Here is a 17,487-nt window from a genome sequence, read left to right as displayed (position 1 = left end):
CCAGCTGCTGCTGTGCAGCAGCTTCTTTCCTTTCTTAGATCTGCTCTCTCAGAGGTGCAGCCACTGTCACTCATCAGCACAGCTTTGGCCAGAGGCAGGTCCCTTTGGAGCCAGCTGGAACTGTCTCTTATCTATCATGGGGCAGCTTCTGGGCTCTTCTCACAGAGGCCAGGCCACCCCAGCAGCTCCCCTGCTACCACAACCTTGCCACATAAGCCCAATACAGCAGCCTTCCCAGCTTATCTGGATGTCCACTCTTTGCAGAGTGTAGTGAGTGAACAAACCAACTCCAAAACTAACAGTCCCCTAGCCCTTCTAGCTTCCGTGGTGTGCCTCCCAGACTCACATACCCTTGCTGCCTTAGATCATTTCAGTTGACACTCATTCTTGTCTCAGGATTTACAGGGGCAAGTCACAGGGCTTACAAAGCACCGTCTATGCTCTTGGAAATGCCTCTCTCACTCACAGATGAATTCTTCAGTGATTTTTTTAATTACTCACAGATGTTTGGCTGTAATGCTAGTGCATGGAAACAATTTATCTCTGGCTTTAAAAGCTCAACCAGGTTCACAGCACAAAATCCACTTCTCAGCTTTCCTTCGTGTTTAGGAAAATTAATGATACCGGAGCCCAATTCTTCCGTTGCCTTTGGGTGATGAACACATCTCTGAATTGGCAGGTCAGACGGGAGGATCCATTATTTAGCCATCTCAAGCCATTTGTTATTGTTACACATATTGATATCATGATAGCTCCTTAACCCAGCAAGAAGGCGATTGGCCGTCTCCATGGGGATTTACTTCCCAGTATCCTAGTTACAGCTGCAACAGAGCTGCAGCTCACCAAGGTGCATCACTTCTGATAAGCGCCCACTCAGCAAAATCATTGGCCTTTGGCCTTCTGCAGCCTCGGTGGCTTTCAGCTATCTGTGTCAAGGGAAAGGCCGCTTCCTGCCCCTGGGCTCCAACAGGACTGCCCCAAACCTGCACTCAGGTGACAAGGAATTACAGCCCTTGCATGGAGGAAACGAGGAGAAAATGGGTGCATTGGCCTGTAAAGTCTAGCAAAAACTCACCTCATTTCAGGCATCCATCACTTCCAGCTTGGGACTTCTGAACAAACAGGAGGTTAAAACCTCATTTTAACGTGCGTATAGGGGAGCTTCCAAAAGAGTGTGCATCTTTTGCTGCCTTTATATATGTGCAAATGCAGTTATGTCAGTGACTGCAGCCACAGCATTACATGGGCTTGATCGTACTTGTGTACAAAGAATACACACAGCGGAAGCTTGTGCCCCGTGTATGTCAGCAGAAGATGTTCATGTGCAGGTTTGAAGATGGGAGCATATGTCTACAGAGATGGGGATGAGTGCTTATCTGGTTGTACTTGAGACATTTGTCAGTGACCTCTGCCAGTGCAGGGCTGGAGATGTGGGGTGTGTGTATCACCAAGGAAGAGCGCAGTATGGGAGCAGCTGAGTTTGTGTATCAAGGTAACATGAATGCATTAGCCGTAGATGTGTATGAAGGGTGTATGCTCACTTCCAGAGTGAAAATGTACTTTTCTGCAGGAGGAAAGATTCATGAAAACCTGCTCCCTCGTGAGACATGCACACAGTACACCCAACACTACTTGACATCATCAGCCTCATTCTAGCTTTTGCTGTCCATATCAGCAGAGCAGTCTAGGATGAACAACACAAAGGGACTAAACTCCACTCTCCATCTATAGTTTTTTCCAGGCAATGAATGAGGTGAACGAGAGGCATAAAGTGAGACTATTAATACACATACGTGCATGAGAATATGTACTCCCTCACCTTCAGGAAGTCGAAGTTCCTCAGCATATGAGCAACCTTCTCAGCATTTCTGCCTTCATTGAGAAAATCCAGCTCCAAAGGTAGATTCTTCTTTGCTTCTTCCACCAGCCACATGAACTCAAAATCTGGAAAGATCTGCTTCACGACCAAGAGGAGAACCTGAGAACAATGAAACAGACAATCAGCTGCATGCCAGCTCCAAAGCCACACAGCTATACACACTGCTGCGCTGTTAGCTACACAAAGCAGATGCTGTTTTGACAGATTCATTCCATGTAACTTACAGACCACCCCCCCCCCCAAAAAAAAAAAAAAACCTTCCTGCACCCTAAGTGCTTGTAGGGTTCTTGCAGCAACATAGTACAACATATGGTGTTATGCCTTGATTCTGCAACACAGATTTTGGCTTGCCCCTCCACACAGGCACATCCATAAATTACCTGATGGAACAGACACAAAAGGGCAGTGCTAGGAGCCCATCTGCCCCCTACCTAGAAATAAGTGAGCAAAGCCCTGAAGAAGAGAGGACAAGGCCAGATCTTGCCAAGGGAATACCCAAAACTGACTCTTTTCTGAGTCTCTAACTCCTCTAACTCTACAAGACACTGTTTGATTTCATTTGAACAGCCCTCAGATAATGCAAAAGAGGAATATCTAAAACTAATGCTTCTCACCTCTATGTTACTTCTTCCACTTCTGAGCAAGAATTTTGGTGACACAGAAAACCCACCAGGCAGTTCAGAAAAGACAGTGGAGTTCAGATACAGGTGGTAGGCTACAGATCTCTAAAGGGCAGTTCTGGTCAGAGGTCACAGAGGCATTTGCCCCTCAGTGTCAGCAAGAGACATCCTCAGCAACACTGAGGTGGTGTTTTCTAAGTACCATATCTCCACCAACTGGCTTTCTCTTCTTCTTAAGGAGATTAAGCATTCAGTTGCATGTGGCTTTGAAAAGACCAGCCAAAAAGTTTCTGGAAATGTTTGTTTGCAGCAACATTTAATAAAGGGGCAAGTGACAGGCAGTTCTTCCTGAAGCAAATCAAGATTATGCACCTGGATGGCATAAACAAGGCTGCACAGCAGCCAAGCATGCTTTCTATTCAAATGAAGGGCAAGTTTCTCTGCCAGTGTCACAAATTTACAGAAGTTGACAATTTGGACCATATGTTAAGGAAAATAATCTGTTGGGTTTTTTAACTATTTGAGTCATGAAACAAGAATAAATCTTAAAGCACAATCTACTTTGCTGTCCTTATCTTACTTGTATGCCCATCTAGAAATGAAAATCAACTTATCAGTGTGTGTTCCTGGACAGTTTCCCTTTCTAGATCTCCACCACTGAGGTGAAAACTCCTGGACTGCAGGAGGAACATTAAAACACATCTACAGAAAGCTCTTGTCATTGAAATGTATGACAAAAAATAAATTCATGAACCGTCACTGCCCCTGTTCAGCTGTGCAAAAACATTTATTCTCCACCTCTGTCTCTACTTCTCTTATCTAAATGTCAGTACCAAACTCAATGTTCCTTTAAAATGTAATCACCAGGTTCCAGACACTATTGAATGATTTTTCTACTGTTATATCTAGAGGCATAAATCCTTTCAAATTTATGTCACCCAAATGAAATGTAACCAGCGATCTTCATGAAGATGTACATAAACTTTATAGGGGCTGCAGGATTATTTTATTGGTGCTTGATGTGAGAAAATTCATACATTGTTTTTCGCTTTCTTTAAATGTTCTTTCGAATCAATTTGCCAACTTGATCATCAGCAGTGACATACTTAAAAAGTATTTGGCCTGTCACTTTCCTGACATCTGTCTAACATATTGTCCTGAAACAAGTATTGATGTAAGAGCAGTGAGGGATCTCTCTCTGGATTTATCAGATGCTGCCCTGATTTTTAAAGAGTCAGCACTGACGTTATGAAACCTCAAGTGAATTTAGGAATTTTCCATCTAGGTTTTGCCATTCAGATTCCTTTCCATCAATCTCTAAAGGAGACTATCTCCACAAGTATTTAAATTAACCTCCTACCTAGCTGCAATGGCTGTCTGATTCTTAAAGGACGAGAACCTCAGGGGACATAATCTGTCCTTAAGTGAAGCCTACACAAACATAGTTCCATACGAGGATATGATGATGCATGTAAACCAAGAGTCCACAGGAGACCCTTTAAAAACAAGGCTGTGTGTGTCATGTTGTGAACTACTTTTGCATAACTGTGTGCACACAACAAATCTCCAGTATGACAAAACAGAATGTCTCTAAAGCAAGGACAATGATGAATTGCCAAAAGGAAATACACTTTTAGTTTAAAGTTTCCCAGGACGATTAGTCTGAAACCAGAAAAAGCAGGACTCATTGTAAAATTATTTGTCTGAATAACAGTATAACCACCAATCAGAGCATCACAGAATGAGGGGAGATTTTTCCTGATATCCCCTGTTAAAAGCACAAACATCTCAAGGTGAACCTGGGTCCTGTTTCATTCATGCACGATCCTCTTATCGCCCTGATCTTACAGTCTTTCAATACCTTGCTCATCCTCGACTGCTCAGTGTCTGCTATCCCACCCCAAGCAGGACTGAAAGATGCCATAAGCCCCCCGAGAATTGCTATGCATGCGACAACTCACAAAAGCAAACTCATTAGTTCCGGAGAGGATCTGATCAAATCCAAACCTACAGCTGGACCCAAAGCCAGTTCAAACAGTTCTCTTTTCTCAAACCAGCACTAAAACAGACATAGCCCATATCAATGGAATAACTTAATTGAACCTCAAAATTTATGTTACTACTAGTTCAACATAAATGTTCTTCTAGAATTTGACGTGCTCTAGCTGGAACCAGCTGTGCTGCTTTGCAGACTGGCCAGTATTGCTCAGAGCAGGGTGTTTTAGCTGCCTAAAAAGCTTTAGTTATGCGCTCCTCTGACAGGGTGCTGTCACGATCTTTGATTCCTGATCTCTTGTGATGCAGAACTGTGTGTCATTGCATCAGCAGTACCCTTGGAACACTTATCAGATTTCCTGAACTTCATCTTCCTCTCTTTAGTCCCATAGACACAATGTCTGCCAATAGGTGTGCATATTACTGCATAGTGGTGCTATACATACAGCGTATGTGTGCTTAGTAGGAGAGCTAAAAGCATTAGCATTATCACTTACAGACCTAATCCTTCCCCTGTCCTCCACCTCAGCTCCATCTCCATTTCCTGTTCCCTACCATACCACTGGCATCTTTGACTATTCCAATGCAGTGCAGTGCCACAGCTTTTCCCCAGTTCCTCCCTTCAATGGGCTAGACTTCAGAAGTTTGGGAGAAGCTATAGCATTGCGCTGGGAACGTGAGTGATACCCACCATTCAGGAGAAGAACTATTTCCTAGCTGAATCCCTCATTTGTTTGTCTGCCCCTGTTACGTGACCCTCTCCATATTTCAGTGTTTTTGTTTCCAGCATGAATCAGGTCAGCTTTAGGGGCTGATCAAGAAACAGAACCGATCACAGCAACCTCAGCCGCTGTTGAGACCATACTGAAATGTAACTGAAAAACATGCTGGTCACTTTTCCTTGGTTACACAGACCTGACTGCTAGGGAAACTGAGACCAGTTTAATCCACCAGCTAATTGGCACACAGGCAGTAGAGAGACATCTGGGGCTGACTGATTTTTAAATCTCAGAAGGACTTATTCAGATGTCATTCATGCTCACTGGTCTCTGCTTCTGCCCTCCTTCACTCTTAAGCTCTTGTTCAGTCTCTCCATTCACACAATTGCCCTTACAGCAATCTTCACCAACTTTCTGTATTATTCCTGTAAGACAGCACTTACCTCTGTGGAGGTTTCAGAGCTACAGGATGGTGTTGGTACAGCTGCTTACGCTTTGGGTGAACATGTACCCCAAACATTTGCATGGCAACTGCTCTGTAAGTCAAAGTCAAGGGGTGACTTTACCTCCATGAGCAAAATATCCTTGGAGCTCTGAGCTTGGACCTTTGGGTGTTGGATTTTCACTGCCACCGTTCTCCCATCTTGCAGCACTGCCTTGTGCACCTGGGCTAGTGATGCTGCTCCCAAGGGTGTGTCCTCAAAACTCATGAAGAGCTCTTTTATCTGTCAAGAGAAGAGAAAAAAGCATTAGCTTGGGGTGCCAGAAACTATCCCTAAGTAAAGCCCTGACCACAGGCCAGTAACAGTATGCACCAAAGCTGGACAGGCTCAGCCCTTTCATCCTGCCTGTATCCCCTGCCTGATCCCTGTCATTGCTTGGCTTCCCAGCGAAGCTCGCCAAGGAAGTGCCTTGAAGATGCTCTGTTTATGGAAACTTATGTCAGAGCCCCAGCAGCACATTTCATCTAGGACATGGAGTGGCCAGGCAGCATCCGAGGTACCCCTCCATGCTATCCTGAAAACAGGTTGGAGCGATTATGGTCAGCAACCTTGGCTATTACTGGGTGCAGCGGCCTATGGTTATCCCTTTTGTGTCATTCTTTTGCAGCTATTTAATACCACCCACCATCACCCTCCTGAAACATCACAGCGCACGCTCCCATCGATTACAGCAACATCAGCCAGCTTACATGATGAAAGCCAGCGCACGACCAGAAGATGGACTTGTTGGATTCAAAAAATGGAGTTTACACCTATTGCAGTTTACACCTGTCACTTGGCCTGAAAATATGTTTTATGTGATGGACTTTCTCATGCCTCAAATGAAATTGATCAGTACTCTCAGCTCAGAAAAAGCACCAGATGGGGCCAGCAAAGCGCTTTGTGGGCCAGAGAGGAAAGTATCAGCAGCTCTGGGCGTGTAAGTCAGGACTAGACTATAAAGAAAACTGCAGATTAGGAAGTAGATTCACCAGGGGGATGTTCAGGAAGCAAAAAACCTAGACAGATGTGGGTGAGACAAAGGAAGACGTGCAAAGGCCAGTCTGCCCTGCATAATGCAGCCTGCTGCTAGAGCCCCTCAGTGCCGCCCTGAGAACGCTATCACCACCGTAGTGTGATATCACTGGCTGACTAGCCAGGCCCCTCAGCACATTTAAGCCCAGAGGGGGTGCCAACATGGTTATGTTACTGCTTCTGGCACAAAGCTAGTTCACGTAATGCTGGTCAAGGGTTTCTGTCCTGCTCTGTATAGCAAGATGCAAACAAGCTCTAAGATTTCCAGAAGACTCAGCAAAGGGAACCTTCCCCACCATCTCCTTGGGCTGGACTGATCTCGGGTGAGCAGCTGAGAAGCCTGTAATTTATGCAGCAACAAAAAAGAAAGAATGCCAGTGCATTTTTATAACCTTCTTTTTAAAAGGTAATTAAAGACGGGAGCTGCAGCGAGCTAGTAATTAAATATGAATAAAGACTTTCTAAGCACAGTCTTGATGCAAAGTGTTAAACGAATATTCTTTTTGCTGACAAGGAGGAAAAACACTACACGAGGAGCAGCCTGTTCCCTCCTGCAGCTGCCAGGGAATGAGCCCCCTCCCACACCACTGTACCCCTTCTCTCCCAGCCCCTTCCACAGAACCCTATTGGTAGCAACAAACTGGAGCGTTTGCAGCAATTAGATTCCAACAGAGACTCAGCTGCCTCCAATAATTCACTAGGAAGGTGTCTTTATTTATTTAATTTAATTCATTTGGTCCTGGCAGCGAAATCAATTAAGCAAAACAACTGCATTTAAAACCAACTAGTTATGTGTTTTTTAATTACAGCAGGTCCATAATTCAAACCTATTGACATTCCCATCTCAAGAGAGTAAGGGTTTTTCTCTCCTCCCCATCCCTTTCTTTCTTTTCTCTCTCACTTCACTGCATTTAGGGATTCTTGTTTCAGACTAGTATAAAGAAGCACCTACAGGACAACAGATGGCTCAGGGGACTTGTGTTCAAGACAGAGGGATTTCTACCCTTCCGTGAAGTTTGTCTATCAGACAGAGAGACTGTTAAGGGGAAGAGACTCAAGGTGGCCAGGAGAAGCATGCTGGGCTATGAGATCCCTAAGGAAAGAAAAAAATCCAGAGAATTTGCTACATAAGGTCAAACTGGGGTTTTCTTTCCCTCTTCCACTACCCTACATCCTCATATTAAAGGCATGTACCCTTTACAGAATACCAGCCAAGATCACTAGTCCACCTGTCATTAAGATGGTAACATCCTCTAGAGGTTAAAGCTCAGAACTGGGAGTTCATCGGCCTGAATCCCGTGTAAGGTACATTTATTGTAAGACTGCATATAAATTGGATAGAATTCCACCTGCTCTGGATTTCAAAAGCTTTTAATTGCCTACACTGTCAATCCAACCATTTTCACCACTACTGAATGCACGCAGGAAAAAAGAAGCTGCACTTATTCCCTCTGGCAGGAATAATATATACAATATTATTATGCGACTAAGTTTTCTCAAGAATACCATTTGAAGAAAGCTGTCTTGAGGAATTTTTTGGGCAGAAGGATTTCATTTAAAATCCTGTTATTAAGAAGAGGAAAGCCAGGTTAGCAGTCACATCCATTAGAGCCAGCCCAGTGGCCCTGCTGCAGCTCAAGGGGAAATCTGTGCGCCCCCGCGGGCTCCAGGCCAGAGCAGCAAGGGGAAGGACTGCACCAGGGTCAGAGAATTGATGGCTCCTCCAGGAGCAGAAGGGTAGAGCGTGCATATGGGGGAGGGAGTAGATCACAGCCAGGCCATTACACGAGCAGGTGTGAGGCTGAGATAAAGCAGCAGCACAATTACGGCTGGGCTCCAGGACCCCACTTAGCAAATTGCCCTCATTCATTATGAAATTGTCCTTTTGCAGCACACTAGAGGCAGCTAGCGCCTCTGAAGCAGGCTGCATGTCCCAAAGAGGCAAAAGCGAGTAAGAGGCTGCATGACATGGAAGCAGAAAGGGGGTGAGCCAGGCTCCCACACTGCTTGCCAGGGCATGGGGCTCCTTCCCTAGGGACGGCGCTGCACCCATTTCATGCAGGTGAGGGACTTGCTGGAGCAGGCTGCAGGCTCTTGATGTTCACAAGTACCCAGTTAATAAGGACCCTTAACAAAAACTCTATCCATCATTTCCAGGGTGGATAATTAGCAAGCAAAGGTCTGGGACGGCCTTGGAGCCCACCTGACACGGTACTTGAGGAACTCTCAAGCTTCTTTCAGGCCACAGCTGGTCTCAAAGGGCCTTATCAAATTGGCTGTTACCATCTGCAATCCTGGCAGGAGATTAAACAAGCAGAGTTTCCAGACAGGTTTAATAAAGGTTTAAAAGAGAGAGAAGGAACTTTAGGGTTGCTCTTTGAAATGAGCGGGACAGCCAGCTGCAGGTTTACAGCTGCAGAGGTGAGCAGCGCCCCTGCACACAGTGGTTTTCCCTCATTAGCTTGCTGTACATCCAGCTGCCCAGCGGGCACGTGCTCAACCAGCAAATGAACGTGTCATTGTACTTTACTGGTTGGAAACACAGCCCTGACTGTTTAATTCTAAAGAACGAAGCTTGTTTAATTTAAAATATGCAAAATCTTTTCATGATTGTTGGTATTAGTATTCATACCTTAGGGAGCCGATATAAAAGCTCTTACAGGATCTATCTACTTAGACACTTATTAGTATGTATTTGTGCTGAGGTTGCACCTAGAGACTGTCATTAGGCCCAGAGTGCCATTATAGGAGGTGCAGAGCCACTGAGGGCCCTATACAAGCTCACAGACTCCAGGTGTCCCAGGTTGTCACCTACAGGCCTCCTTGTGTACTGAAGTGCCTTCCCAACGCAACACGGCTCTGCCCAAGTTTTGTGGCACACGCTAGCTGATGCTGCAATGCTGAGCACCAGGATGCCTCAGAATTTTTTGTGAATCCCGTCCTTAAACACTTAGGAAGTTACTGGAAGTCAATTGGATTTAAGCTCCTAAGTCCTTTCTGAAAGCATTGCCTTACAGGACCTGCCCAGCATGTTCTGAGAAGTCTCTGGCAGAGCTGGGATTTAACCCAGATATCCTGAGTTACAGCTCGGTGTCTTAATCTTCAAACCATAAACGTTAAATGTGCATGTCCTGCTAGCTAATTTCTTTTGAAATATATTGCCTCTTAATCCCAACCTTTTTATATCCATGTGCTGTAGCAAATGATCTAATATTACAGCTTGGTTTCAACCTGCCCACTCCACAGAGAGGTGTGTTTCCTTCACTCCCCAGAAAGGCTGCTAACAACTTACCCGGGAGCAGAAGCCTACGTCATGGAGCCTCTTCCTGGCCCAACACTACGTATCAGCAGATGGATGTCACGTGTCAGCTGTCTGCTCGGGACAAATTCAGGATGCAGTGAGATGCAGGATCACTAATGCCCTTTTTTATTTTTAACTAAAAGCTGAGACTTTCTAATCATTGGAACAGGTTGCCCATGGAGGTGTTTAAGAAAAGGTTGGATGTGGTACTTTGGGACATGGTTTAGTGGGTGATAGTAGTGGTAGGGGGATGGTTGGACCGGATGATCTTGGAGGTCTTTTCCAGCATTAATGATTCTGTGATTCTCTTATTGGAGGTGCCTCAGTGCCCAGCCCTGTTCAGCTGGCAGGCTGAACCCTTCCAGCATGCTGCTCCAAACTCCTGTAGGTGGTGTAGACAGAATAAATCTAAATAAAAATCTTTTGCACTTAAGGATCCTACCGAGGAGGTTTCCAGCAGAGTCCAGCGTGTTTTTGTACTGAGCCAGTACAGTACAGGTGGGTGACGGCACCGTACAGGAGACTTTCAAATGCCCAGCACTTCCCTAGGAGAGTCCTTCACCAAAGCATTTCAAAACTGCCTTCAACAACTTATTTTTTTCAAGGATTTTAAAGGACTGTTTAGTGTGGAAAGAGAGACAATGGGGAGGGAATGTCACAGGGCTCTATAAAATCACTTCAGTCATGGAGAACAGGATTGGGAATGTTCATTTGCTTTGTAGAAAAACTCAGGAGCAGCAAATTGTCAATTAACACACAAGATAAGCTGACAGCAGGATTAAAACCAGCAAAAATAAGTATTTTTTCCCCCTACTGTTTAAGTAAGCCATGGAACTCATTGCTAAGGGTGTTATGAATTCCAGAAGTATTCCAGAAGTCCAGGTCGGTAGAAAATCCAGCACAAATTATTAAACACCAAGATACAGTCCCTTGCCCAGGAAATCTCTAACCATCAGATTAGGAAGCTGGGAGATCATACCACGTAAAGTTTAATTGTATGCCTGCCATGTTTTTACAGCCTCAGACTCTTAGCCAGCACTGGCGATGCTTAGAGACAGAGCAGTGGCTTCATCTCTTGGTACGAGTACCTCCATCGTTATGTTCTTCAGAAGCTCTTCCCACCAGACTGACCAGTCTCGAAGACAGCAGGATGGAAAACGAAGGAGGTGTTTCACCTGCTGCTAGCCTGGGGCTCAGCTGCTGTTTGACAGCCTGGAAAGTTACTGACATACTGTGCAGTTCCTAGGAGCGCAAAGGGTGCGGGGGAACAACAGCTGGAGGTGGCTCCCTCTCCAGGGTAAGCTCTAGCTCTGATAACACTGCAGCTTCATGAAATGCCTGTCATGCAACATTCAGATAATAAAGTTGCTGTTGGAACCAAAAGTACTGTAAATATGCCAGTATTAAGCATAAATATGCCCATATCAGGGGACTGTGCCAGAGCCTAGCACATCTGGAGAAAATGCAGCAGAAGCTGAAACCATCTCAGCCAGAGGCCATCTGTAGATACTTCCCTGTGCTCCACAGCTTCCCCAATCAAATCCACTCAAATCCATCGACAGACCGGGACCCGAGGGTGATGATGCTATTCTCTTATCCCCAAAAATCAATGCAAACTGAAACATTCAAAACCTCCACAATTTCACAGCAGATGTCCTCTTATGATCACAGCATGTTGTAATTGCTCCTGAGCCCTGCATTTTATATTTGGAGATAGCAATCTATGAGAAGTCCTGCTATTTCTGAAGGGGTGACTAGGTGATACACGATTAACTTGAACTTCTTACCTCAGAGGTGATGATACAACAGGGCTCCTTTAACAAATAGGATTGGGTTTTGATGGCTGGGAGCAGCTTTCAGCCTCCTAGCATTTGGATGCCAGGCAGCAGCACAGGAAGATGCACATGGCGGAGTGGCTATAAATCATTTCAAGACAAAGGGGATCATACAGTTGGGAGAGCGGTCCGTGGAGGAAGATGACAGCAAGAGAGGGCTTACGGTAGGCAAATTTTGCACATCTCCTTGTGCTATGATTCTCCAAGCTGGATTTCCTTTGACGAGGTGAATTGATTCATCTGTTTTTTCCATTCCTGATAGAGATGACACTGAACATTCCCCTCTTGATCATGGCTCCACAGATGGCAACTTGCTAAGATAAGTGAGCCCAGTCTGCAAGAACCTTCTCAGATTTACACAAGGATCGTGCTGTCTCATAGCCTCCCAGATGAAACATCATTGAGCACTGTGATAATAGGATCTGTGAGTTTGCTGGAAGACAGAACCACACATACCACTCTGGGAACAGAGCAGGTTTCCCAGGGAAGCTCTGGGGGCTGTAGCTGCCATCTTAACACTGCCTAGGATAGTGTCCCTTCTAATTCATGTGGCAGAATAGCTGGAGAGTTACTCAGCTGTAAGCCTGATGTAACATTTCTAAGACTTATGGCTCCCAGAACTTTTGGAATTCTCTTTATTGACACAAGGACTATATTGCTCTCAAAACACCTTCCCTGGATGTAGATCCAAGGGATGTGAACCTCACTGTGGACTGGTCACCTTTTCAAGAACATACAGGTAACTGTCCATAGCACCATGGAATCACTGATCTCTGCGAGACTGCAAGACCATAGTTCTAGGTATGAGAAAATGTTACCTTGGAGTACAGCAAGCTACTTCTCAGACAGCAAACGACATTTTATTCCTATTGCTCCAGCCTCTCTATCCCCTCTATGAAAACAAAATGTCACAGTGTTGCTCCAAGAATTATTAAGACAGCAAAAACTGAAAGATTAGATTTATCGCAGCAGACAGTGGATTATGAAGAATAATTTATCAAATGTCAGAACAAACAGCCCAGAATTTATAGGAGGCTTTGTTGAGTCAGTGAAATCTGATTGGACTTCTCCCCACCTAATGAATGCCAAGCCTAATTGATGGTTCCTAAATGCGTCTGTCAAGAATATGTATTTATTAACTCAATATTTTTAATGATATTGTAGATATATGCAGAATACTGGTTTCTTCTGAGTGGATTCCATGGTGTTCATATTACATATACATGTAAGTGTCCAAGTATATAGAGGTATACACTGCATTCAAATGAATCCAGGTAACAGAAACGTGTATTCTGACATACTGAAACAACATACGCCTTATTACAGAAAATCCCTATAACTTTCAGTGCACAGGAGGGAAAGCAACGTGGTCCTTCTCCAGGGGAGACATGATGCACATTAAGCTCAGAAGAGCTGAGCCCTGACATTGGCTCCCCCGGTATCCTCCTGTGTGATGCTGGGCCACACGCCGTTGCAGAGCTCATGCCAAGATGACCAGAATTAGGGCTGTCCATTCAGCTATAAATCTGCTCTTACCAATTTCTCAGGACCGAAGTTGTAGCTTTAATATCTTTTTTAAACCTGTCTGCCTAACACATATACAACAGTTGTCACACTAAGAGCCACTGACATGTAACTTCATCTGCCAATGGTATGAGTTTGCTCCTGGCATGCCAACCACTGCTAACTTGGTTAATCACTGCTAACACTGCACAGCAATATCACAAAACCACTGAGGGCTGTCCATCGACCAGTCTTCTGGGAAAGGGCTGAGATGAAGCTGGAATATGAAGTTCATCTCTTCCTGTTCTCTGTATCTTGTACCACTTCGGTACTCTACAGCCTACTGGCAGATATACCACTGAGAATCTTCTCTGGGATCCTATCAACAATGCTTCCCAGTCACAAAACCACCAATGTTACAGAAGAACTCTGCAAAAGGAAGAGTCCTTTATCCCATCATCTGGAAACCAAAGTATGTCCACTCTTCCACTGCCCCACACCTAGGATCTTGCCTGTACCCTGTTCTGCTCACCTGCCATCCTCATTCTGTAGTTTCTTGTGACTAGAAAAGCAGCAGGAAAGCCTACGTTAAGACACCCTTGCTTTCATCTCATCCATCCACTGAGCTGTACAGCAACAGTACCAGTCTACTTGCCATAGTAACTTCAATTGTTAGAGAGCCATACTTTGAGGAAAAGCACCTTTTATTCCATCCCTGATTACTCCTGCTTAATAGTCTGTGCTCAGGCTCACACACAGTACCTTCATTCATTTTCCCGTGTTAAGACAAGACAGATCTGTCTGCGAATATCACTCATGGTGGATCGAAACCAATCCCAGTGGTGACAGCTCCACAGGCAGTAACAGCAATGAGAAAACAGAGCCGATGCACATCTCCTGAGATCCCACCTGAGAGCCTGAGAGGTGAACGTCACCTCCTGTCTCTCTGAAAGGGGAGCCACTTACCCATGGCTCCTAAAAACAAGCCAAAGCCCTGGAAGACTAGCCAGCATACCTTTATACGCTGCTCATCATGATAATCCAGATGAAATGGCAACCTCATTCTTCTCCAAGTTTTATTTTTTCCTTGGATTCAATTCCAGAGCATGAATGTGATGGTGAGAAAATGCACTCTTGCAAGAAAGTTATCAGAAGAGTGTTTTTGTCAGCAGCCCATGTCAGCATCAGGTAGCATCCCACAATTCAGGCCCAGGTTCCAGTGGGCCCTGCCCTTCCCAGCCTTGCGCCTCCCACGTCAGCCAACAATCCTTCAGTACTGGCAAGATGCAGCTGGCTGCCCTTGAAGGATTCAGAAAACAAAGATCTGTCTCATACCAGGTTGGACAAGCAGGACAGAAGCCTCAGACAACTGCATTCAATGAGCAGTATGATCAGACTGTGACAAATCAAGCCACCTGGTTCTTGGTTGGATTCCTTACAACCTATGCTGCTGAGGGGGTAAGATTAAATATAAAAAAAAGTTGCTTTAGTTCTAAACAAAGGAAATCACAAAATTCATTCCCATAAATGTAAGGATTGTCATGGCCAGACTGGAATCTCACTGTCTCAAGAACATCTTTCTGACTGTCACAAGGAGATAAATGTTTTTCATCAATGAAGCTCTTGGGTATCCTGCTACCTTCCAGAGAGACAGAATACCAAGATTAACTCAGCTCAGCATCCTGGTATATGCTATCAACAGTTGGAGTGGTACAGGTTTTCTATTAGCATCACTACAGCCTCTTCCGTGCCGAGTTTCACTCAGTTGTCGGTACTGTTCATCGTCCAAGTGCCGGTTTTACAAAACACTCTTAAAGCAGAGAGACTGTGCATTACACCTCTGACATAAGATGGATATCATGCTGGATACTGGGAAAACAAAGAATCCAGACATTACCACAGGTCTTGTACAACATCTTTGGCATCACAAGCACATACGGCAAACCAGAGAGAAGAAATGGTCGAACTGGGATGTCTCTGAACCAGCCTCTAAACCATCCATGAGTGTGAACATTACTTCTGGTCAAACCACTCCATTTCAGCAGACAGTTTTCCTCCACACCTGTAATCCTATGCTCAGAATTAAGTTCCATGAATCCTTTCGTTCCAAGATGTCCATTACTAAAGGACAGATTTTGATATTGGAGGCTGCATCATGATTTTAGGTTGCAAATCCACTTCACTTCCCTATAGAGAAGCTGCAAAGTGGAAGAACTTTGCATCACTGAAATAAATAGTTTCCTCAAGATCCCCCTGAATGATAACAAACTACTGGTCCCTCTAACACCCTGATGTCGCTATTGGGACAATGCCCACTTCCTCTTGGCAGGTGCATTTAATCAGCACAATGACCTGGCTTCTTCAGCAGCCCCCTTGTTTCCACCTCAGAATAAGCTTCTTGTGCAGCTGGTTGCCTTCCTGCTATCTTAAACAATTTCCCAAACCCACTCTATGACTTGCCTCCAACAGCAGCCAGTGCTTTCTGATCAAGAGTCAAGCCACAGTCCACCAGCAACCGTGCTTCTGTGGAACAGAATGTAGAAGACAACAACCTCTCAAAATGCACACTAAATAGTGTCACTGCACACTGTTTTGCATGATATAAGCAACTTAGTCTACACAAAACACGCAGAGTAAAGCTGAGGCATGTATACAAATATAAATTCCTGTTCGCTTCCTTCCATTTCATCATGCCGAAAAAGCAAGCAGTGACTTGTGAGCCACTTACTCCCTCCAACGGCGCAAGCCATGGGGCAGGCAGGTGCTCCAATCTGCCCCATGTTCCACGCCCTCCCCTTGCACATACAAGCGCTTCCCTTTCTCTTAATTTGCTCTTTCATCTTGAGCTGTCTTCCACTTGAGTTGAACAGTGTTCATTAAAACCACTGTTTTATCTCTGTCTTTTTGGAGAAATATTACTTCTCCTGCACCTCTCCTGTCTGTGAGGATGGAGCCATACCTGTCAATTTTTGAGACAGATTGGAATCACAATTCTTCACGAGCACACCACTTCTCCACACCACCTTCCTTTTTTTTTTTTTTTTTGTTTTAATTGAAAGACCTCACTCTCTTTCTCTCTTTCTCCTGATAATAAAGGAGCTCCCCATCCTTGTTACACTAGTGAGCAGTGAGAACTGCCAATAAACCTCGTTCTGCATCCTGTCTGCCCAAATGGATTCTCCTACTCCATGGTGCAGGAGAGGCAGTGGTGGCCCCTTTCTACCAGAACCCTAGGCTTTGAGGCTTACTGCATTCCCTTTAAGTTCTTCTTCAGCTCCCCAGCAATAGAGCTGAAAGTGCTAACACAGCAGGAACATCCCTCTAGCTCCTAGGGAAGACAGCAGCAACAGCCTTCTGCTTTCCTGACAGCTCTGTTGGCATGTCTGAGCAGCTTCCTTATCTCTCTCCCAGCTTTCTGGAAACATTCCACCAAGTTCTGCCTCAAACCACCCTCCTGTTTCCTTTCTCACTACAACAGGCAGCGTAACCAACCTGTCAAGCACGCCTGCAACCTTAGCCTTTTCACCAACACTGACCTTCCTCTCGATCTCATTTCCAAGCCAGGTCTAAATCTTGCATGTTCCTTAAGCACAACACGCCCCCAGAATGTTTTGTTCTATCAGCCCAGTTCCCATCCTGTCACACCTTGAGATACTGAAACACCTTTTTGCCCCTGGGTTTGACACATGCACACTGGTCTGGCCTGGACCGTACCTATTCCAAGGATCACACCTATTCCAAGGCAGGGTAAAGACTGCTGCCCTGCCTCACCCCTTTGGCCTCACCACAGTCTGTTTATAGCCTTCCACTAACTCCTCTTCTCTGTTGACCAAACTTGCCTGTTTTGCTTCACCTTCAGGTCTTCAGGGCTTATTTTCAACCTAACTAGTAGTCCAGTACGGTCTCTGACCTTGACACTGTGTGGTGATCTGTTGTCTTCTATTTTCTAACAAAGGTGGAAGCTTTCTAGGGCAGAAATTGATTTTTACTCACACCTGTACAGAGCCTGGCATAGTGAACTCCTCACCCATGACTGGAGCACCAAGTACAAGTGCTCACAAGTGACAGGTGACAACAATTCCACTGTTCTCCCCCTTTCTGCCCCAAAGTTCCCCTTC

The 17,487-nt window shown here is 45.1% G+C and overlaps 1 protein-coding gene across 7 annotated transcripts in view; it reads right to left on the bottom strand.

Annotated features, from left to right (window-relative positions):
• The window catches only part of ADCK1 (aarF domain containing kinase 1), an 88,642-nt gene that overhangs the window by 18,852 nt on the left and 52,303 nt on the right, over positions 1-17,487 (bottom strand). For all 7 annotated transcript variants that reach the window (XM_048059934.2, XM_048059931.2, XM_066998158.1 and 4 more), the window contains 2 exons: positions 5,780-5,938; positions 1,820-1,978 (listed from right to left, as the gene is read on the bottom strand). In XM_048059934.2, the coding sequence (XP_047915891.2) occupies positions 1,820-1,978; positions 5,780-5,938 (318 nt within the window). The remainder of the gene's footprint in view (positions 1-1,819; positions 1,979-5,779; positions 5,939-17,487) is intronic.

This window comes from Anser cygnoides, chromosome 5 (assembly GCF_040182565.1).
Source record: "Anser cygnoides isolate HZ-2024a breed goose chromosome 5, Taihu_goose_T2T_genome, whole genome shotgun sequence".
In the NCBI taxonomy this organism is placed as follows: domain Eukaryota; kingdom Metazoa; phylum Chordata; class Aves; order Anseriformes; family Anatidae; genus Anser; species Anser cygnoides.
This window is presented reverse-complemented; position numbering and strand designations above follow the sequence as displayed.